Source organism: Theropithecus gelada, chromosome 7a (genome assembly GCF_003255815.1).
Source record: "Theropithecus gelada isolate Dixy chromosome 7a, Tgel_1.0, whole genome shotgun sequence".
Classification (NCBI taxonomy): Eukaryota; Metazoa; Chordata; class Mammalia; order Primates; family Cercopithecidae; genus Theropithecus; species Theropithecus gelada.
In genome coordinates this window covers 9028900-9052342 of record NC_037674.1, presented here as the reverse complement: position 1 = coordinate 9052342, position 23443 = coordinate 9028900, and the positions used below count along the sequence as shown (strand labels likewise).

Below are 23443 nucleotides of genomic sequence, written 5' to 3'. Positions count from 1 at the left end.
CAAATATTTATTTATTTATTTATTTATTTTTTTGAGACGGAGTCTCACTCTGTCGCCCAGGCGGGAATGCAGTGGCGGAATCTCAGCTCATTGCAAGCTCCACCTCCCGGGTTCACGCCATTCTCCTGCCTCAGCCTCCCGAGTAGCTGGGACTACAGGCGCCCGCCACCTCACCCAGCTAGTTTTTTTGTACTTTTTAGTAGAGACAGGGTTTCACCGTGTTCGCCAGGATGGTCTCGATCTCCTGACCTCGTGATCTGCCCGTCTCAGCCTCCCAAAGTGCTGGGATTACAGGCTTGAGCCACCGCGCCCGGCCTGATATTTATAATTTTGATCTCAGTTCATCTGTGAGACAGGAAGAAGCAGTAACTTTTCTTCCGTGGTCTTGCAGAAGGACAGCGATTCCTTGGTCCAGGAAAGTAAATACCAGTGTTGGATTAATGGTTCCCTTTAGCCTAGCCATTGTATTCATGATCCAGGAGATTATATGGGTAAAGATGTTACTGGTGGACTCCACTACCTAAATCACAGGTCCATCAAAAGCAGTGATTTTGCCTTAGCTTCTATCTCCTTGGACTGTAGTTTGACACAGAGGACACAAAATATTTGTGGTTTCCTGACTGTGGAAAGTAGTTATTGATTTTCCAAGCCTGTCCTTTTTTTGAAGTTGCTTTAGGAAGAGAAAATTGGCTAATAACATTCATTGAGAGCTGACTGTATGCAAGTTACTTTAGAGGGATACAAAAGAAAAAAACCCAAAGTGCCCCTACTGTGAGGCTGCATGAGGGTGTCTTAGAAAGCATCAAGTGAAACGCAAATGCAGAGTGACAGTAAGGAACTTGCAGTGTAGGTCAGATGGGAGTGAGTTTTATACAAGTGGAAAACACACAGGATTACTTACCAGGAAAATTCTGGACAATTATTACTGTAAGAGCAAATGGGATTCTTGAGTACCAAAATCAAACAAAGCCATGTTCATTGGATTTGAGTGGAGTTGATTAAGAAGGGCTTCCTGGAGATTTGAGGGGCCTGGATGAGTAGGGGAGTAGGGCAGGAGCATTGGCTCGAGGAAGCTCTTCAGGGGAATATGTCAATTCTTTTTACTGTGAAGCAGCTGGGTTGGGGATGGGGAGGTTTAAATATTGGATAGAGCTTGTGCAAAACCATCTTGGAATTAATAATAGAGATGAAAAGAGAATCCAGTTATCTTGTGCCCTGGGCTGGGGACCGGGGAGAAAAGGCATTGGTACCTGCGATGCGCTTCATCCAGGAGGCTTCATCGATGCCCAGGTTGTTGTTGATGATTTTCAGAATGTTGCCCAGGATGAGACTGAGGTGTTCAGAGGTGACCTTGGTGCAGCACTGCCCTGTGCTGGGGGGCAGGTTCTCAGGCCCCCGCTCCCACCAGTAGGACAGGTAGTTGCAGAGCATGGGTAAGATCACCTCGATGACATGCGGCATCTCTGTGTACCGTGCCCCTGACTCGGCCAGGTCGTTGATTTCCTTCATCAGGCCTTCCAGCTGGGGGATGTCAGGACACATGTCTTCCACCGTGTCTGGTATCCCCAGAACTGATCGAGAGGAAGAATAAAGGGACAGAAATTCAAAAGCACAGTGGGTGCAAGCTTCTTTCTCTCTGCCCCTCCTTTCCTTTGGTCTTTAGAAATAAATTTCCAGAGCTTCACAGCAGTGAGCTTGGATGTGGAGTGGCTTTTGTCCTCCAGCTGTCTGTGAACAGACTGCAGCTTCCAGAGGCTGCATTATCTTCCTAGATGTCATGTTGAGGTGAGGTTAAAACAAACCTGTGGTTAAAGGAGTACAGCAGACACAAGGATGAGGGATAGTTAGTTCCTAAGACTACCCTGTAATGAAGCCAGTCTCTTGGCTTCTCCCTCTTGGCCAGACTGCCTGGGCCTTAGTGTGTCCCCTGCAGGAAAATCAGGAATCAGAGGAGAAAAGCAACTGATGAGTGTTTAGTTTTAAGTTGTGGTGCCATTGCCTGGATCACATCTGTACAGCTTAGAAAAGGAAAAATAAAAGTCCAACAACTTTCCATCCAGCTGGAATTATGGGGGGAAAGCATCACACGTGGACTGATTTCTGGCTGCACAATAGAAATGATGGATGACCTGAGGTGGCTTGATTGACTCCCTGTCAATTGCTTAATCCTTTTTGTTTCCAAGGACTGATTTGTAAGGAATCGTGGGAGCGCTATCTTTTCCCCACCCTGAATGATTGAGGGTGCTGCTCTGGACAAGGACACACGGGCTGAAGGATCAACAGACAGAGTTCAATATTCAATCAGGCAGGGCTGTCAGATGCAAGAACTGTAAACAGAAAAATCCAGGGCTTCTCTGTCCTGCTTCCTGTAAGGTAAAGGACACTCTTTCCTGCAAGACGGGAGGAAGACTGGAAGCATCCTGAAGTTCCTGACAGGTGAGAAGATAACAAGGGCTCTGAGTGGAGGGACACGGACAATTCTGAGTAAGAGCCACAAGCCCAAAGCTTTGCACACACATGCACTGATCTAACTGCTTCCTACAGAATGTGTCTACTTCATCCTCAGGCCAAACTTCTCACACTGGGGCAAACCCATCAGGCACTGAAGGAGCTAGGCAGTCTGGGAAGCCCCAGGAAAGATGTGGTGTGTTTTCCCAGAACATCAGTTCCCTGGAAGATTTGAGGAAATTATTTTTGATATTTGGAATCAAATGCAAAGTTCTCATACATTTCCAAAGATAAAGCAGAAGACTGCAAATACAAATGTATGTTTCGTGAATTGGGTTATGCCTGCAGGCCCTTTGCCATTGCGATTACTGTTGGCTCGAGGTCTGTCTTCTCTAGATTTTCAGGTTTTATATCCATTGGACTTGAAGGATTAATAAATAGGAGAGGCCATACCAAATTCCTTGGCCTTTACGAATACTGGTCAATTGAAAGGGACGGTCTGAGTTTCTCTCATGGTTATACTGCATGGAGCAGAGATACAGAACAATCCTGGCTATCTTGGAGAGAATGAATCTGCAGCTGAGACAAGTGGTTCTACCTGGACAGGATGTGCAGTTGCAAAGCAACGGATCCCAGCAGCCTTTATGCTATGGGATAGGCCCGGTGGAGCACTATTACCCTTTCCCTAGTGATGACTTTTGTTGCTATCACTAGAGCCTTTTGGTAGATAGAAGGCTAAACATCTCTCCTCCTTGGATGTCAGGAGTGGACCAACATCTTTTAAAACCCAGACAATTGAAAGGGATGAATAGCATGAAAGCCAAAGAACCCTGAACTCTTGTGATTTGCCGTAGAAGGAAATTATGGGTCAGATACGGTCATTTGCAGAGAATGAGCCCGTCCTGCATCTCGCAGCAGGACAACAATGGTCACGGGTCACAAGAACACGGGAGTGTGCAGAGACCCTTACAACAACATAATTTTACACACACACTCTCAAATAACAGAGGTAAACACAGGGAAGTCAAACGTTCTACCTTGAGGTTCTACACACAGAACAATGCCATTGCCATAGATGCAACTGAAATGTACAACTATTTGCCGCGGGATTGTAAATGATAAGGCTCAGGTGTGTTTGTTTAAATGTCACATAGACAATACATCATCATGAACACTTTTTGCCGGCTGCCTAAGGAAAACAGAGTTGCTTAAGGTTGCTGCGCTGGAGCCATTATAATGACCTTTTATTTATACGCAATTGGTCCTTGAGTGGAACAAACATTTGTGATTCAGGTGTTTTGTACTTCAAATGCCACAGCATAAACCCACAGAATGAATTCTGAGTGAGCTGCTAGAAAAACAGCCTCAGCTGTGTCCTCTTAGAATCAGACACAAGACTGTGAGGGGGAATCTTTAGAATCATTGTCCTTTTATCTTCTAGATCAGTGATTCTCAAAGTGCGGTCCTCCTACCGCAGCATCAGCATCACCCGGAGACCGGCTAAAAACGCAAACTCCTGGGCCTCACTCCAAACTGACTTACCGTATTAGATACCCTAGGGGTGGGGGCTCGACAGTCTTGAACAAGCCTCCTGGGTGATTCTGATGCACGTTAGAATTCAAGAACCACTGGATTAGATTGTAAAGTCCTGTGTGCCTCACCTTAGCACCTCTTCTCTTTGCAATACAGATGGCTTACATTAGAATTGGAATAATCAACCAAAGAGAAAAGAGTTCCAATAGGGTACAGAAGAAAAGCAAACTGACTGGTAATAGGATGCTTTGGTCCATCTAGTGTTCTGAGTAATAGATCGCTGCCACCCATAACCAAGGATGTAACTAGTTTTGAATAACTGGCACATAACAGTATTAAACTTTTTCTAGCTATATCTTAATAATTTTTGGATGAGGAAGAAAATGCACCAGGATGTTATAGGGCATTGAAGATACGAATCTGAGTAATTCTGCTGGCAAAGCATCAAGTGTCAATAGAGATGCCCAATTAACTGAAGACATGATAAATCAGTTCATATTGTATTTCTAAACCACAGGCTCACATCACCTGTCACCTTAAACATTCTTCCCCGCCCTTTATTTCTCAGACCACCCACTTTGTAATGAATGAAGTCTACCTTCTTACAGCTCATTAAGCCATCAGTCATTCTCTGACTCTAGGTAAACTTTTTAAGAGCCATACACATGGTCAGCATTCACTCTTCACTGAATCCAGTGATCAAACACATGGGCTCAGGGGAGCTGGACACAGAGTCCCATAGTGTGTCACTAATGGATAAAGGACTGTGTCATCTCCAATTACAACCTTGTTTCTTTTCTTCCTTTGGAGTATGCAATGATGGGGAGTCATTTTTTATTTATGAATATGTCTTATTAAATCAATGCAAAGGTGTATAGAATGAGAAGGAGCACTTTTCAAATAGCTCTTGGGAAGGAGCACAATGCAAGAGACTAATTCCCCTCCCTTCCAAAGTCACCCTAGGCTTCCCTCTAATCTTCTTCAGTTCATAAAGGCACAGGAGCAGGGCAAAACATCCTCATTGTGCCTTTATGAACTGAAGAGCAGAGGCAGTTTCTCTCTTTTCCCAGGTGAAGCTCTACACAGTGCTGGTATAGAGACAGAGATATACTATTTCTCAAGTCACAGTTGAAGCAGAATAAATGTATAAATATCCAGAACTGCCATGACTGGGCCCATGTCCCTTTGGAGTCAGGGAGCAACACCTGGGCTGGCATTTGCCTGGAGATGTCGCAGCTCCTTCTCAACTTCACCAAAGCCTGCTCTGTTGCTCAGCTTCCACTTTGGTGGAAAGCTAGGACTCATTTGGAATCAGAAGTGGGAAGGAAAAAAAAAAAGGTCGGAAATACTTTTTTTTTGGCTAGTTTCGAAGGGAAGAAAGGGCGAGATGAGGCTGAAAGGGTTGAGGAAAGGTTAACTTACAGATTTCATATGGGACTTTGGAAAGTTGAGGCATCTTGGCAATGTTTCTCTCTTGACTAGCTCTGAGAACACTAGTCTCCACTGTATTCTAGTTCAGTGCAAGATTTTTATTAGTGGCCTTATCTGAATTGTCCTGGTGATCATTTCTGGGGGGCAATGTGCTCCTCTTACCTGAAGTAACAAGAAGCAAGTGGGAATAAAGCTGCCACGGCTTAGCACTTCACATCTTTAGATGAAAAAAACAGCGGTGGCAAAGAAAAGTGTGGTATGAGCCCTTTCTCGCTCAGAACGCTTCTTCCTTAAATCTCACGGCCGTTTGAGAAAGCGGGCTTGAACTAAATGGAATTGCCACCACGTTCAGCCATCTACTGGTAGTGTATAGCAATATTTTAAGAAAACATTGGTTCTGAATAGAGAAAGTTCTGGTTGAAAATAATTTACTGTGGCTGGCTTTTTTTCCCTTAATACTGATTAGCCTATAGTTTGGTAATTTTTGCTTCAGAATAAATGGAATCATCGCAGTTTTTTCTAGTGGAGTCCAAGCTTGATTCAAGGCTCCTACTTGAAGCTCCTCTATCCTATTCCCTTGTCCTGAGGCAGGATCACAATTAACCCAGATACAAGGACCCTCCAGAACCAGATTTACAACCTGCCTTGGATTTTAGTTCCAGGATTATTCTACAAGACAGGGTGGAAAACTTTTCTGTAGAGGGCCAGATAGTAAATATTTTAGGCCTTGTGGGCCAAACTTTCCTGCCTCTACTCAACTCTGCCATTGCTGTGCTAAAGCAGCCACAGACCAAATGTAAATAAGTAGGTGTGGCTGTGTTCAAATAAAACTTTATTTACAAAAATAGGCAGGGGGCCAGATTGGCCCTGTGGTCATAGTTTGCCACCCTGTTGTGGAACCTAGTGTGTCAATACTTTTGCTAAGAAATACTCTTTCTTGTACAATTTATCTTCCTTCTGGTGCTTTTCTATGTCTTATCGTCCACGAAGATGAAAACGTGTGGTCAGCATCTTTAGAAGCACAGCCTCTCCGTGGACTGGAAGAGTATAATTAGGTTATTCGTGTGGAGGTGCACCTTCTGATCCCACTCCGGAGAGGGACTGCAAAAAAGGAGTCACATACCCAGGTGCAGATGGGGAACTGAAACCCAGAGCAGACAAGAGACCCTGAGGTCTTAGGATGGAAAGGATTTCAAAATCAGCAACACTGACTCCTCACTTTACAGAAGAAGAAATCAAAGCCTAATTACAACAAAGCCTTGCCCAAGCTTTTTTCTCCAGTAAGATGGAGACCTGCAACCTAGTCCCTACCTAACCTCACCTCCTGGCTCCTCTCAGACCAAGAAAGCCACAGTGCTGCAGGACTGCTGCTCCCGGCCTGTGTGGCTCCCCTCCTCTCAGCACATGAAATGGGTTGATGACCTTTGTGGGGAGATACTTACTAGACCTCTCCCTGGGGGTTTTGGTGTTGAAGACCGAGAGAGGATTGTAGCGATTGAGGGTGGGCTCCAGGAATGCCACTGGTATGGCAGCTGCCAGCGAGGCCACACATTCTCCAAGGGCAGGGCGTTGCCTGGAAACAAAGAAGTGCATTTAGAAGTGTTGCCCCCCACATGCTGGCTCCATGCATTGACGGACCAGTCCTTCCCCATAGATTAACCCATGGACATCCCCAGGCACTAGGCCCAGCAAGGTTGCATGCACTTCTTCCCCTCATCTTTCTCTGGACACTAACCAATGCCCTCGCTACTTAGATCCTAGCTCTCTTTTTCCTTTTTTTTTTTTTGAGACGGAGTCTCGCTCTGTCGCCCAGACTGGACTGCAGTGGCCGGATCTCAGCTCACTGCAAGCTCCGCCTCCCGGGTTTACGCCATTCTCCTGCCTCAGCCTCCCGAGTAGCTGGGACTACAGGCACCCGCTACCTCGCCCAGCTAGATTTTTGTATGTTTTAGTAGAGATGGGGTTTCACCGTGTTAGCCAGGATGGTCTCGATCTCCTGAACTCGTGATCCGCCCGTCTCGGCCTCCCAAAGTGCTGGGATTACAGGCTTGAGCCACAGTACCGGGCCTCTTTTTTTTTTTTGAGACAGAGTCTCACTCTGTCGCCCAGGCTGGAGTGCAGTGGCGCAATCTCTGCTCACTGCAAGTTCCACCTCCCAGGTTCACGCTATTCTCCTGCCTCAGCCTCCTGAGTAGCTGGAACTACAGGCGCCCACCACCACACCTGGCTAATTTCTTTTTGTATTATTTTTTAGTAGAGACAGGGTTTCACTGTGTTGGCCAGGATGGTCTCGATCTCCCGACCTCGTGATCCGTCGTCTCGGCCTCCCAAAGTGCTGGGATTACAGACATGAGCCACTGCGCCCGGCCAGATTCTAGTTCTTAATTGGTTAAGATGATATAATACACTGTGCAGCTTTGTCCTTCTCTCCCAGCATGTGTGAGAGCAAGTTCTGCTGCTGTTCAAATTGAGATGGATTCCCCCCTGTTCTCAAAAAAGCTTTGAAATCTGTGTAATTTCTCTGTGTCTATTCTCTGCTATGGATGGAGCCGGTGTCCACTAGTGGGAACAGTAGGTAACACACCAAAGCACCAACGAGACACAAAAATAAAAGACCTGCCTTTTAACAGAAACAATAGGTTCTAAAACCTACTGCTTGATTTGCAGGAGAGACCTCAAATAACTGTTACTCCCGTCCCTCTTTTGTACAAATAGTTGACTGTCCACCATATCTTAAGGTCTGGTTTTTAAGTCTTTCTGTGAAGCAAGCAAACAAACAAAAACAAAAGGCTTGGGATTCTTTGTTCAGAGTCCAAGTTCTCCAACTGAGAGTACTTACACTTGCCTGCAGGGTAACCAAGTCTGTAAGCACAAGGGATGGGAACTAACCTTTGGCTGGTCAAAGCAGAGTCAGAACTGCAATACATTTTCTTCCTCCCAGATCTGGGCTTAACTTTGGGTTTGAATCTTATCTACTGCTAGTGAGATAACACAGTGATAGAGCTGGCTAGGAGGGCCCTGTGCAGGGACTGACAGCTGTTGCTTTCTAATGAATGAGAGACCAGAGCCATCTCTTTCCCACCCATCAACATCTGTCAGCCACTCGCCCATATCTAATCACAGAGAGACTATGCACCTGACTTGCAAGTTTCATGTGATATCAGCTCCCAGATATGAGGGACTTTTTTCAAACAAACCAATGATGTGAGCCCTTTGTTAGATCATGATACAAAGATAATAGGTGAAAATGCAAACAGGTCTATAATTAACACTCAAGTGGGGCCAGGCTTGGTGGCTCATGCCTGTAATCCCAGCACTTTGGGAGGCCGAGGCAGGCGGATCACGAGGTCAGGAGATCAAGACCATCCTGGCTAACATGGTGAAACCCTGTCTCTACTAAAACTACAAAAAATTAGCTGGGTGTGGTGGTGGGTGCCTGCAGTCTCAGCTACTCGGGAGGCTGAGGCCGGAGAATGGTGTGAACCCGGGAGGTGGAGCTTGCAGTGAGTTGAGATTGCGCCACTGCACTCCAGCCTGGGCGAGACAGCAAGACTCCATCTCAAAAAAAAAAAGAAAGAAAAAGACTTAGGTGGCGGGCTTACCATATGCAAGCCCTCGCTATGCCTTCCTCTATGACTGATCAGCTCAAGTCAAGCACTGATGCTGTGCATATGAGCTATGCTGTGCATATGAGCTCATGAACAGTATCCCTGGGAACTGAGGGTGCTGGGCTGCACCTCAGGGAATGTTACAGGATCATCCCACGACAATCGCCAGCTTGAGAAAGGGCACTTAGAGCCAAGAGCCAACACTTGCCACCTTACTGTGACTCTGTGGAAGCAGAAGGGCATCCAATTCTTGTGGGTTTCCTTCAGCTCCCCACTGAGACCTGTGCCCAAGACTATGTGTTAATTGCCTCTCACTGTGACAACAGCCAGTAATTCCAGCAGCACCAAGAAGCTAGAATGCCAAAAGCATAGACTGTCTTAAAGTGGATAACAAGTATTTATTATGGGGAGGTTAGGGGAGCCTTTTTTTTTTTTTTAACTGAGAAGTAAACTAGATAGTTTTAACCTTAACCTTTGTGTTCCAGATTCTTTCTCATTAAATGCAGGGCAAATGTAGAACCTGTGTTCTATATTGAACTCTAAATCAACGATGTGGTCAAATAACATATCTGTATGGACTAATCTTAAGGATTAGAGTCAACCTGCAGCTTTGTTCTAACAGAGAAATAGACATACTTGAGTTGGATTAAAAATATGATCTTGGCCGGGTATAGTGGCTCACATCTGTAATTCCAGCACTTTGGGAAGCCGAGGTGGGTGGATCACGAGGTCAGGAGTTTGAGACCAGCCTGGCCAACATGGTGAAACCCCGTCTCTACTAAAAATACAAAAATTAGCTGGGCATGGTGGTGGATGCCTGTAATCCCAGCTACTCAGGAGGCTGAGGCCGGAGAATCATTTGAACCCGGGAGGTGGAGGTTGCAGTGAGCCGAGATCGCACCACTGCACTCCAGCCTGGGTGACAGGGTGAGACTCCATCTCAAAAAGAAAAAAGAAAAGAAAAGAAAAGAAAAATGGTGATCTTAACTGGTCTTGAAAAAAATGACTGCACAAGACTATGACAGAATCTGCAGATGGCAAATCTGGGGGTATACAGAAGTGTCCTGCTTGAGATATAAGATAACTCTGCTGAACTAGAGAGGAGGAGGAGGGAAGGGTGAGTGAGTTGGCAGAAAGCTGTGTATTCCTTTGAAAACCCACCCAGTCTTCATTCAAGTTACCAAACATATTTTAAAAAGTGATCTTTTAAATTACTATAAGAGGAAGTAAATATATGTGGTTTTATGTTTTATCTTCTTCTTAGGCTTGGATGATAGCCTGCTTGGCTATGAAGCATTTGAGCCAATAACTTTAAAATCAGCCCCAGTCAGCAACACTGGATTGACAGGTCCTCAGTCAGGCAATCTCTTCTTAGCTGATGGCTCAGTCTTGTCCTTTGCCTGCTACAACCTCCCCACCCAGGACTTCTCCAGAGGGAGAGTGGAAGCCCTTGGACAAACCAAATCCTACTGCGCCCTGTGCATCAATGCTGCGCAGAGACGGAGACGGCTGAGACGCAGGTGCTCTCAGGGAAGCTCTCACAAGACAGCTTCACTTCTGAGCAGGCCCCAGGCCGGGCCTCTTCCCCCGCCTTTCCTTCTCAGCACCTGCTCTTCCCCGATTATTTCTCTTCATTACTAAGCTCCAAGTGTGGCCAGGCGTGGGAAGAGGGGCATCATTTTAACTTCAGACCTGAGTTGCCAATTCCTTTGGTGACAACTGAGGACAGTGAGTGCTTCTACACATCAAATACAGGCATTCATGAGGGGCAATTTTTTTCAGCTAAGAGTTTTACCATCTTTACCACAGTGGCCAATGAGTAGAAATGTGGTGTTTTCTCCTTCAGTCTTGCTTTGTGAGTTGGAGGAAGAAATAAGGAGATAAACTGTGAAAGGACAAGGCCACAGGGAGAGCATTGGTGAAAGAAAACCTGGGTGAAAATCAGGAATAACAAGGGGTAAGATATCAAATCTGATTTTTTTTTTTTTTTTTTTGAGACAGAGTCTTACTGTGTCACCCAGGCTGGAGTACAGTGGTGCGATCTCAGCTCACCTGCAAACTCTGCCTCCTGGGTTCAAGCGATTCTCCTGCCCTAGCCTCCTGAGTAGCTGGGACTACAGGCACGCACCCACCACGCCCGACTAATTTTTGTATTTTTTGGTAGAGACAAAGTGTCACCATGTTGGCCAGGCTGGTCTCAAACTCCTGACCTCAGGTGATCCGCCCGCCTCTGCCTCCCAAAGTGCTGGGATTATAGGCATGAGCCACTGTGCCCTGCCTGATAGCAAATTTTACATGGAGATGAACCTAGGAGACAACAGGTCCTGAGGAGGCTTGGTACTTCTTCTCTGTCTCTTTTTTTTTTCCCCCTTTCTTTGATCAAAATTAAAACCATGATCTCCTGAAAGTGGATTTCTAGAAGGTTAGTCAGACACGAAGGCAGTCCTTGGGGTAAAAGGCGGTTGCTAAGTCTCAGTTCTCTGGTGCTGTGTTGACTCAGGGGACTGGCCCTGCCCTCTCGTATTAATTACTGACAAACCTGACCACTCCACAAGCTCCACAACGGGCCATTTTCTAGTCTGGGGCGCACAATGGTGCTAATTAGCTTCTTGCCAAGAAATAAACAACAGCTCTCTTGGCCTAGCTGTTAAAAGTTAAACCCAGGAAAAAATAAAAAAAGTAAAACCCAGAAGTCTGTAAAAGTCAAACCCAGAAGTCTGCCAATTAATGCTCCCGGATGTGAAATATCAGTGTGGATGACTTTGGCCCCAAAGCCCAAGGAGGGATTGAGATAGGCAAAGACTTGCTGTTATTAATATAAGGCTCCCCGGCCATCAGTGCTCCCCAGCAGGGAGTGTTGGTACGGGCCAAGCTTTCCGCAGAGAAAAGCCTACAGAAACAGCTCCATAATAGCCAGAGGATATATTGCAAGGGTTTATCATTGGATATGGAAACTCTCTTTATTTAGAGACAAGTTCTTGTCTGGTAGCCCAGGCTGGAGTGCAGTGGTGCTATCATAGCTTATGGCAGCCTTGAAAGCCTGGGCTCACGCGCTTCTCTCACCTCAGCCTCTTGAGTAGCTAGGACTACAGCATGTGCCACCATGACTGGCTGATTTAAAAAATTTTTGTAGCCACTGGGTCTTGCCAGGTTGCCCAGGCTCGTCTGGTCTCGGTTCTTACTGCCTCGTACGGTATTTTTCACACAATACATACTTGGTCAATGGGTGACAGACTGGACAGTGTTCAGTTTGTATTTCAGTTTTTGTTACATCCTAATTTGACAAGTCACACTTTCCTTTTCAATCTCTCAATTTTACTTCCATAGATCTGAATCTTGCCTCTCAAAATCTATTGTTAGGGATACAGGAAAAGACAAAGTCATCAAAGTAATAATGTCTTCCATGTAAATGGTGCTTTGCAATTTTGAAAGTTCCTTCATTTATATTCCAGAGGGTACTAAAGACAGGAAATAGCATGCAACAGAGAAGCAGAAAGCACAGTGGGGACAGAGCAGGACACGGGTCTAGACAGCAGTGTTGGTGACCTTAGAGGTTTAGGGAACACTGTGCAATGTCTGATCAGAAATAATTGGTCAAAGGGAGCCAGGCAGGATGAAAGAAACAAAATAGCTTTAAAGCATGAAGTAGAAAACTCAGTCTTCATTTGAAGCAAAACTGAGACCCAGGGTTTAATGTTATCAAGTTTCAAGCTTTGCTTTCTTGAATAACCCCCATCAAATGTTCTTTAAGTTCATCAAAGTGTCTCCAAGTTAAATAAGCAGGTATTCTGCAAGATTAAATGCACAAACCATTATCCTTCTCTGAAATTTTGTGTCTGAAAACTCCATTTGTCAATGACATTCTCAATTAGAAAATATTCCAAAAGAGATGTCTGTACTCTGTTTCAATGACTTTTCCCCTCATAGTCAACCCTATCACCAAGGTGTCTTGAATCATTTCTATCTACAAAGCATACTCCAGGTGGAGCTGGAAAGCAAGGACGTAGTGACTCCCTTACATACGTTCATCAGTCTAGGAGATGTCAGCAAAAGGTGATAGAGACATGGTGGGTTCATTGTACTTTGCTCTGTGAAACCCACAAGAAATGAGGAAAAGAAACCAGGAAGACATCTTGATCTATGCTAAAACTGGAAAATGTACGATAACTCTGAACCCATAAAATACGAACCAAATCAAGTAAGGACACCGAAATGGAAACACACTTTCCAGACCTGGAAGAGGACATAGAAATCTTTGCAAGTAAATACAGGGGTTTTAAGGGGGCCAAAAGAAAAGGTTTTCCCTGAAACAATGAGGATGAAGGGTGTGAGCAGGCCACGGGAGACCCGGCGGGCAGCATGCATGTGGGGCCATGTTGTATATTACAGAGTAGCAGATGGGAACAGAGTAGGGAGAAGTATACCTGCCATCCTGCCATTCTCATGACCTGGACTCCTAGCCTAGAGAAACCGTGGAGGTCAGGTGAAGCGAAGAGTGAGAGAAGTAGCCCATTTTGTGGCCACTGACTTGAGTTCTCTAAGTAGGGGATACAGTTACGTTAAATCACTAAACACAAGTCCTATGACTCTAGGGTGCACTGACTTTCACCAGCCTCTCACCTGGGCCAGTTGCTTACTTTAGTTGGGGGAGAACATCAGAGGCTGAGCGTTGGTACATTGCTAGGCCTAAACACACGGCTGATTTAGGGAGAAAGAGTTAGTCCTGAGCCAGCTTCTCAGAGGTGAAGCTGCCTGCTGTTTCTTCCTGTTCATTCTCCTCCATTTTAAAACACACAAGCACACATATCCTCTCCACTCTCGAGAACTGGCAGTGCACCTAATAACCAACCAACAGATGAGAAACATAGTTTGGGGGAAAAATATTTAGGAAAAAAAATACAGAAAAAAGCAATAGCGACAGCCTTAACCTAGGGACTTCTCCAAGCCTTGACTTCTACCAACAGGGAGTACGAAGCACAGACAGAATTTTCACGGTGCTGCAGCTACACAATCAACCTGGAATGAATGCACGAATGAAGGAGAGAAAGTCACGTGGAAAGCAGTCTTTTTCTGGTCTGACATATCAGAGTTGACTTTTCTTTGACTTTTTTTTTCAAGAGAAGAATGCATAAGCTTTATAAAAACTTGTACAAAGAACCATGCAGACATACGGGTGAATGTATACATGTAATGAGAGAATGAGAAAGATACTGAGGACGTATTTACAAATGCTCAGTGGGAGGAATAAACTAAAAACATCTGCCTTAAGTGGAATTTGGCATTAATAGAAAATTTTTTGTTGGTTTTTCTGTGATTTGGTATAAAATATGGATAAAACTTTGTCTGCCCAGTTCCTATCCTAAATTATAAAAGATTTATCTATATTTTATGTAAAACAGTAAGAAAAGCCTGACAACTGTTAAAGACTTAAAATCATAATAAAAACAAATGTAGTCATTAGTTCCTCAACTAACTTCTTGTATTCTGGAAGCTATTTAGAAGCCGTGATTATGAAGAAACAGACATTTCTACAACAGTTTTTGGTTTCTAGTACATGACTTCAAGTCAGTAGTTCCTTAGTTCTTGAAGGGGCTGAAGGCTTTTATTTCATTTTTGGCTTTATTGAGAAATTGCAATTTGAATAAATATAAGTTTTGACATGAGACAAGGGTTCACCGCTGATTTGTTTGATAAAAGCATCATGGAAAATAGATACCGAAGGATTTTAGATTAAGTAATTGTAAGCACAGATTCAATTCTTTCCAGTTTGCTTGTTTGAAAAGGCAAGAAAGAAAACAAAAATCTTCCAAGGATAAGAGTAAGATCCAGAGTTTTGTTAATACTGTTTATCCTTCCGATCTTCCCCACGGATTAAACAGAACAACAGAACACAAAGTATTTGATGCTGAAAAGCGAGGGGTCACCGAGGGCCTCTGCTGCAACAGGCAGATTAGAGAGGCCAACTGGAACCCACACACTTCTGCAATCAGCTTGCTTAGACTCAAGAGGATTGACTAGCATTGCTAATACCAAAGTGTGCACTTGTTGAAAACTATAGCAAATCTGACAGCCAAGACCGGTAAAGGTCCAGGGTTGTAGCACACAGAAACTCATTAAACACTAAAGCACCTGCCGCATGTCCCTTGAGCTTCTCAGCAAACTTTAACCTCAGACACTCTGAAAGCTATTTAGAAGCTGTGATTCTGAAGAAACAGACATATCTCCAACACAGTTTGGTTACAAGCTCATGATTTAGCTTGGCTATATTGCTTCTCCAGCCACATACATTCACCAGCTATCTCCACAGAAGTCATAAATCTCAATAGCCTCATCATTGCACTTCTTTATATTGCCATAAGAATCTCAAAACCACCACTCTATAACAGTGAGCATTTTGGTTTTGCTGCATTGAAATGATATCATTAAGTGTTTAAAAAACTGTAAGTAACATTTTGCTACGCCTGAAAGTGTTAGCCTCTTCGTTCACTAATTACCTTTCAACATAAATGTTCTTTCCTGTCCCAAGGGAGTAGAGGCTGCACAGTATGTGGTAGCAGGAAATCTGCACATCACCCACTGAAACAAAGAAGAAATGTCATTGCTTTGCACCAATCCTGAACACAGAAAGGATCCATGAAGAGGGAAAAAAAATGCATGAGCATCAGTCAAGAGTAAAACCTCTCTCTCTCAACAAACATATCCCTTTTCTACCCAGATGCCAGTTTGCTAATTGCTGGACTGGGGAAAAAAAAAAAAAGATAGGAAAAATCCTCCACTGAGCAATCCCAGTTCCTCTGTGGGGCTTACCATGAAGACCACATTGCTTCACAGGGAAAGGAATCACTTGACCAATGGGTCCTTCCATAATGCGATTTGGTTTGTTTCCAACAGAGACAGACATTTTAGCCAAATTTTATCCAGTGCAATATTTCCTTCCTTGGGAAGGAAGAATGCAAAAAATCTGAAGCTTGAATGAGCCTTTTGCTCATTTCCCAGGAAGATACGTCAAACTGCTAGACTTTCCTTAGAGACAGAGCAAAATCCCTCATGTCTGCCTATCCCAAGTTCTCTGCTGGGTGTTCTGCAAAAGGCAATTCAATAGCATGATTTTTATCATATTTCCTAGGGGATGGGCATGTTTTGCTTGTGAATCTGCAGGCTAAACATCCCTAGCCATGTCTGGAGCTCATACCAAGGCTGGGACTACTTTCAGAAATAATTTAATGTTTTATTTTCCAGCTAAGGAATTGCATCGTTTCTATGACACAAAATAATGAGTTTGGATGTTCTCCCAGCCCCCACACAACAGAAATTATTGATTTTCAGTTGTTCAAGGATATAAAAGACATAGTCCTAGCTATCAACAACCGGTCAAATTAAATCATGTCCCAACATTTAAAGTGTAAAGCTGAAGTTTGGTGGCAGATTCTCTGCACAGGGGGCTGGAAATGGTGGCACTAAACATGGTGTTAATGCAAACTAAAATAAAACCAACCAACTTTAGTCTTCTGAAAGCTCAGATAGTGAAATGTTAGCATTTTTCCTTTGCTCCTGGTATCCAATGAATAAATTAAGGCTTCTTAATAAGAAAAATGATGCCTCAAAAACCCAGGAGCAAATCTATCTCCCACTGTATTACTCAGATAACCTTTCAAATGAAGCGAGAGTACAATAGCTGAGAGCTAGACTAGCCGATGGGAAATTCCGGTCCAGAACAAAAGTGGAAAAAGATAAATATTATATATTCAAGTTAGGGAATTTCTTTCCATTCCAAGAGTCTATTACTACTTTCCCCCATTTTTTTTTTTTTTTTTTTTTTTAATCTAAGAAGGAAAAGTCATGGAATAATTCTCTCTCTGCTCTGCCCTCAAAGTCAACATAAGTGAATGGGCCCTGCACCTCCTATCTGGGGCCATGCACACATAAATCCCTGACAAATACCAGTAGAACTCACAGAGGAGATCCATTCCAAACTGATGCTGAGCGACGTGCTCAAAGATGGACGTCAGGATGGGGAGCAGGGCCACTGTAGTATAGTTAATATTCTGAGAAACGCCTTTAATCTGCGTTCGGGAGTGGGTGAACTTCCCAAGTTTCAGGTTTTCTGACGTCTTCTCCAAGTCTTCTGCAGCATTTTCAAAGAATGCTCGTAACCCAGCCTTCACCAGCTCCGAGCCTGACTTCATGACAGTCCTGCAAACAAACAATGTTCAAATCTAGAAGGATAAGTTGTACTTTTGGCCAATCCTCTTCTTGAAACTGGCTGGCAGTGTCACCTGGGCAGACATTTGCCACTCCTGTCACTCAATGACACTGTGTCAGGAGAAAGGGAGATAGCAGTTAACATCCACGAAGAAACCTGAATCACACAATCCCAGAGGGGCTAGCCACTGGACAATCTGAGGAAAATACTGCTCACCTCTTTAGGAAATGCAGAGAACAATCTAGAATGAAGCCACCTGCTATTATCTATAGTAAGTTGCAACTGGCTAAAGTTAAAAGAACAGGGAAATGAGCTTTAAGAAAAGTTGTGGGATAAACAACTTTTTTTTTTTTTTTTTTTTTTTGAGACATCGAGTTTTACCCTGTCACCATGCTGGAGTGCAGTGGTGTGATCTCAGCTCACTGCAACCTCCACCTCCCGGGTTCCAGTAATTGTTCTGCCTCAGCCTCCCGAGTAGCTGGCATTACAGGCGCCCGCCACCGCACCCGGCTAATTTTTGTGTTTTTAGTAGAGACAGGGTTTCACCACGTTGGCCAGGAAGGTCTCCATCTCTTGACCTGGTGATCCACCCGGCTTGGCCTCCCAAAGTGCTGGGATTACAGGCATAAGCCACTGCACCCAGCCTGGCTAAATAACTTTTATAAAGGCTAGCTAGAAACATAAACTCTTCTGATGCGAGACCTCTTAGAGAAAAAGAGCAAAGAAATAAGTCAACAGAAGTTTAGACTTCTGTTAGTTTGCAGGAAATGTCCTAGATTGGATGAGGAAAGAGAAAAGAGACACCTAGCCCTTTTAAAGTAAACAGCTTAATCACACTTCTGGAAAATACAAAACAAAACATTGAAATGTGATCTACAGGGATGAAGATCAGCTCTGGACATTTGAAATCTTCCATCAAAACTACAGTATTTCATAAAACTTAGAATTGGAACAAAGCTTACAAGTCATCTATAAGTTTTATATTTCTGTATCTTATTCAGAAGATTATGAAAGACTTGGTTCAAAGACAGATGCTTTTTATCTACATCATTCTCCTGATAATTATTCAATTCATCCAAGACAATAAAAACAAAGAAATTAAGTCAGTGAGGCTTGTTCTTGTCCTATAAGTTAGGAAGACATGAGCTGTCTTCCTAACTTTTTTTTTTGAGATGGGGTCTCACTCTGTTGCACAGGCTGGAGTGCAGTGACCTCTCATGGGAGACTCCCATGCTCAGCGATCCTCTCACCTCAGCCTCCCGAGTAGCTGGGATCACAGGCATGTGCCACCATGTCTGGCTAAGTTTTAAAATTTTTTGTAGAGATGGGGGTCTATGTTGCCCAGACTGGTCTTTAACTCCTGGCCTAAAGTGATCCCCCCACCTCTGCCTCTCAAAGTGCTGGGATTACAGGCACGTGCCACTGCATCTGGCCCTTCCTAACTTTCTAGTCCCAAGTTTTGTTAGGAATAATTACTCAATACACCAACCTGCAACTCATCGTCATTTAAAACAAAACAAACAAACAAACAAACAAAAACTGGACTCTCTCAAGACTTTTCCCAAGTTTCTTAAAGATTTCTCATCCCTTTAATAGTCCTTACTCCCCTCCTTTTTCATAGCCATTCTCAATTCATCAAGGATTTTCATCTTTGGGACACTCTTTTAGTGTCCCACTCCTTTGGGCTGGTAACCTCTTTTGCATAGGGTCTTAGGAGGTGTGTCCTCCTCCCAACTTTGATAAAAACGTTTCTTTCTTTTCCCCTCCCTTCCTCCCTCCCTCCCTTCCTCCCTTCCTTCCTTATTTAGGTCTCGCTACATTCTTCAGGCTAGTCTTGAACTCTTAGGTTCAAGCAATCCTTCCACTTTAGCCTCCTGAGTAGCTTCAATTACAGGCAGAAACTATGGTGTCCGATCTGACAAGGACCCTTCTTAACAGACACGTTAAAGAAAGCTCCTTGTCAGTTCTTTCCACTGCTGCTTTTTTTTTTCTTTTTTCCAGACAGGATCTGGCTCTGTCATCTAGGCTGGAGTGTAGTGGCGCTATCTCAGCTCACTGCAACCTACACCTCCTGGACTCAAGCCATCCTCCCACCTCAGCCACCCAAGTAGCTGGGACTACAGGCATGCACCACCATGCCTAGCTAATTTTCGTATTTTCTGTAAATAAGATGTTTCACCATGTTGCTCAGGCTGGTCTTCAACTGCTGAGCTCAAGTGATCTGCCTGCCTCAGCCTCCCAAAGTGCTGGGATTACAGGCGTGAGCCACCACGCCCGGCCTGCATCTCTCTTTTTCAGTCTCATCATTTGTGTTATTACCAGAACTTATGTATTTTTTTTTTTAACACTTCTTCCCAAATTCCTAGGCCATGGGATCGTCTTTGTCTCTGATTCTTTGGAAGTCAGATCTCTGTGCATTTCCTTCCTTGGCCATTTTGAATTCAGAGGGCTGTTGTTCATCTTTCCCATAACATTTGTAGATTCACCACCCACCAGTGGGCTATGCCACATTATATATTTTATCTTCTGAAAGATGAACTTCTTAGGAAGGAAAGACAAGAACTGATCAGGCCTTAGCATTCCGTCTCTGCCATGGCAGTGACTCTCGTTATGTGAACTGTGAAAAAGAGAGTGCTAACTTCTAGGGTCTTTGCCTTGTCTCCTCTCTCTTCCCAAACCCTGGCAGCAGTGATCTGTCTTCTCTTCAGTAAAATTAGTGAGATGACAGGGTCAGAGAGGAAGTCATGAGAAACTATTGGGAAAAACTGGGCAGACTTACCTTGTGTCAAGTGTCTGAGCTAAGATGTGAAGACAGCTCACCATTGTAGTAGAATCACTACCTAGAATAAAAAATATCGTCTGTGATTCCCCCAAACCACTCAGCCTGTCTTTCAAATGCAGTCTTCTCCACATGCACAAACCACAGCCCAGCATCATTAACTACCAACACATAAAGTGCTAGGCCTGTGCTCAGAGACAATGCATTAATTTCTAGCCTGACACAGCCTTTGCTTTATGATGGATGTCAGAGGCAGAGATGAAAATTTTCACTGGTGTGGAAAATCTGAGCAGTTAAAAGGGTAAAGAGGTCATTTATCATGCTTCAGACCAATTTTCTATGGCAAATTTAGGTGACACCTTAGTCCCAAGGCCTGGGTGGTCTGAGGAAGACACAAATAAAGGCAAAGTACAAGTTCAGGATGATTACAGGGAGGAGCGGTGCCTTTAGCAACACTTCACTTACCAAAGAGGGAAATTCTGTGTCTAACAAGGGCAGCAAGTTTGCAGAACAGGCTGAAGCAGAAAAGAAAACAATTCAGAAAGTCACAGAGATGAAAGGACTCATACTTTGTATCCCCCACCCCGATGTCCCTTACACGGTGAAACAGAGGGCACAGAGTGGCATTCTAGGAAGATGCACTACGTTCCTAGCAAAGAATCCTCTGGTCCACACTCAGGAACATGTGTGGCTCACACTGCCTTGGAGAATCATGAAAAGTACCTTGCAGGCAGCTCCATCTTTATTAAACACAATCCCTCTGAAACATTTATAGTATTTTGCAGTGACACAGTGCAAAGTATCCTTTGCTATAGACAACCATGTATTGAAACGTTTATTTGTATGACATTCAGGGATAAATGAAGACTCTGGAAAAAGGCATGATGTTCCCCTTGTTGCAATGGGTTGCAAACCATTTTGTAGCCTTCCATTGAGGGTGTGAAGTTTTAGTTGGGAGGTTGGCAGAAAGTTGGGATTGGAAAGTGTTAACGGTTCAGGTACAAGGTGAGATTGTGTTAAACAAAAACATTTTAAGAACTGTATATTCTCTGTCATCTCCAGTTAGTCTCCAGGCCTGACCAGGTCACTGTTCTAACTGGGCCCTTGGAAACTAGGAAAGCCATGCTGTATATTTTTGTGTTTTTTGACTCTCCCTCATGCTTTCACCCATATTTTGCACGCGGAACCGCTGAAGTTTCAGCTGTGCCTCATTGTTTGACTTTCCACAGTGCCTAACGAGGGCCTCGTGATGTTAGAAAGGAGCCCGTCACTGTTTCTGAACATGCTGCTAATGGACCTCATCTAGGGGCACTGTGGCCATCCTTTGACCTCTGTTGCTGAAGCTCTTGGGAAGATTGCTCAGAACTGACATTGCTGACACTGGCATGGCTCGACAAGAACTTTGCAGTTGCTTCAGAAAGCAGTGGAATAGAACGAGGGAAAAAAGAGAAAGAGAGAAAAGCCACCTGTCTAGGCCATGGGGTCCCCTGGTGACACATTCCCAGTTTCTGATTCATAACTTGTCGCGGAGCTTCTTACCCCATGCAGGGTAAGAATGGGGTAAGAAGCGCCACAGGACAACTCAAATGGGGAAGGAATGCATCCTGAGAGTTGATGGGGATGAAAACCTGCTCACCTCTGAATGGTTTTCAATAAATGCCCTGAGTCTGTCTGGGCTGCCTACCGGAAAATCACAGCAAAAGTTCCCACGGCTAGTTACTTGGTTTTGCAGTGGAAAAGAGTTGGGAAGCCCTGGCCTATAGCTTAAGAGAACACACGGTAAGTTACCAGAAATTTGGCAGCCATCTAGGGTGAAATTAAATATGGGCTGCTCTTTTGCTTTTCCCATGGTGTTTTTTTCAGAGACGTGGTATTTTTTTCAGAGTTTGTTTGATACAAACTCATGGAGCTGGGGCAAGGGGCTAACCCTGTGGAATGTGGGCTCTGCAGCTCTGTGATTAGCTGGGCTGTTTTGGGGAAGCCCCTTAACTGTTCTGTGTGCTAACTTTCTCACTGTCGAGAGTCATCATAGGACTTGAGTTTCAGAATAAGGGGCAGGTAAACTCAGGTATATCTGGTGAAAATGCTTCAAGTGGACACATGTTCTGTATAAACACAAAACAACGTTTTTCTAACAAAGGCAGATATTTGAGTTGTTTGATTTTGATACTAACAAGGCTAATCTCATTGTCAGAAGTGCTTTCTCAGGCATGCCAAGGCCTGGATCTGAAATTTCCAAAGGCTACTGCTTGTTGCCTATGGAGCCCGGGATTTAACTGGAGGCACTGTCCTTAGCCAAGAGCGCCTCCTCCATCTCAGAGTTTGAAGACAATGAGTGAAAGGAATCTCAGGGAGAGTCTGAGACCCATGGGCAAAGGGCTGCAGATGCAGAGGAGGTGGGGCAAGGACGAAGGCTGCAAAGAGGAGTCTGGCAATGCAGACACATTCAGTGCAAACACGACTGCTTCTGTGGGAGGGCAGAAAGCCCACTGACGGATTTCAGAGCTATTTGCAAGGCTGATCAGCTCCAGGTTGTATTCCAGCCATGAAAAATGGTGCCTGGTTGAACAAATGTTACATTTCCATGAATTAATAATTTAAGAAAAACAGGTAAACAGACACACCTGCCCTCTGTTGGATTATCTGAATATCTCACTTTACCCACTGTTTCCCTAGCTTCTTACAAGAAACACTGCTGCATCCTGCCAATGTTTAGGAGGTCATCTTCGGTCAGCACCTGATTTTAAGAGTATGTTGTGTTGACAGCATGGGGCTTCTCCTGTCTTAGAGTAAGTAATTATGGTGTAGAATAAATCATACTTGATGTGATAGAGAGGACTGGTCTTTTTTTTTTTTTTTTTTTTTGAGATGGAGACTCATCTGTTGACCAGGCTACAGCACAATGGCGCCATCTCGGCTCACTGCAACCTCTGCCTCCTGGGTTCAAGCGATTCTCCTGCCTCAGCCTCCAGAGTAGCTGGGACTAGAGGTGCACGCCACCACACCCAGCTAATTTTTTTGTATTTTTAGTAGAGATGGGGTTTTGCCACGTTGGCCAGGCTAGTCTCAGACTCCTGACCTCAAGTGATCCACCCGCCTCAGCCTCCCCAGATGCCGGGATTACAAGCATGAGCCACAGCGCCCGGCCAGGAATGCATTTTTATTCTTGTCCTAACTTAGAAGAGTCACTTTGGACAGTGGAGTGAATGCAACTGAACTTCAATTTCTTCATCTGGAAAATGGAGATCATACTACACAGGCACGTCTCAGCATTTCAAACATCGTGACGTTTCACAATGAGTTTTATACAAATGGGCAATAACTCTTATATGAAAAACTGTACTCAATGTTCAGTTATGCTAAGTGTTTCATAAAATTTAGCTAAATCTCGGCCGGGCGCGGTGGCTCACGCCTGTAATCCCAGCACTTTGGGAGGCCGAG

General features: G+C 44.3%; 1 protein-coding gene across 2 annotated transcripts in view; it reads right to left on the bottom strand.

Annotated features, from left to right (window-relative positions):
* Positions 1–23443, bottom strand: part of RYR3 (ryanodine receptor 3) — a 584152-nt gene that overhangs the window by 79956 nt on the left and 480753 nt on the right. For both annotated transcript variants that reach the window (XM_025390215.1, XM_025390216.1), the window contains exons 61-66: positions 20468–20517; positions 20003–20063; positions 16975–17213; positions 15515–15596; positions 6855–6985; positions 1251–1571 (exon numbers count right to left, since the gene is read on the bottom strand). In XM_025390215.1, the coding sequence (XP_025246000.1) occupies positions 1251–1571; positions 6855–6985; positions 15515–15596; positions 16975–17213; positions 20003–20063; positions 20468–20517 (884 nt within the window). The remainder of the gene's footprint in view (positions 1–1250; positions 1572–6854; positions 6986–15514; positions 15597–16974; positions 17214–20002; positions 20064–20467; positions 20518–23443) is intronic.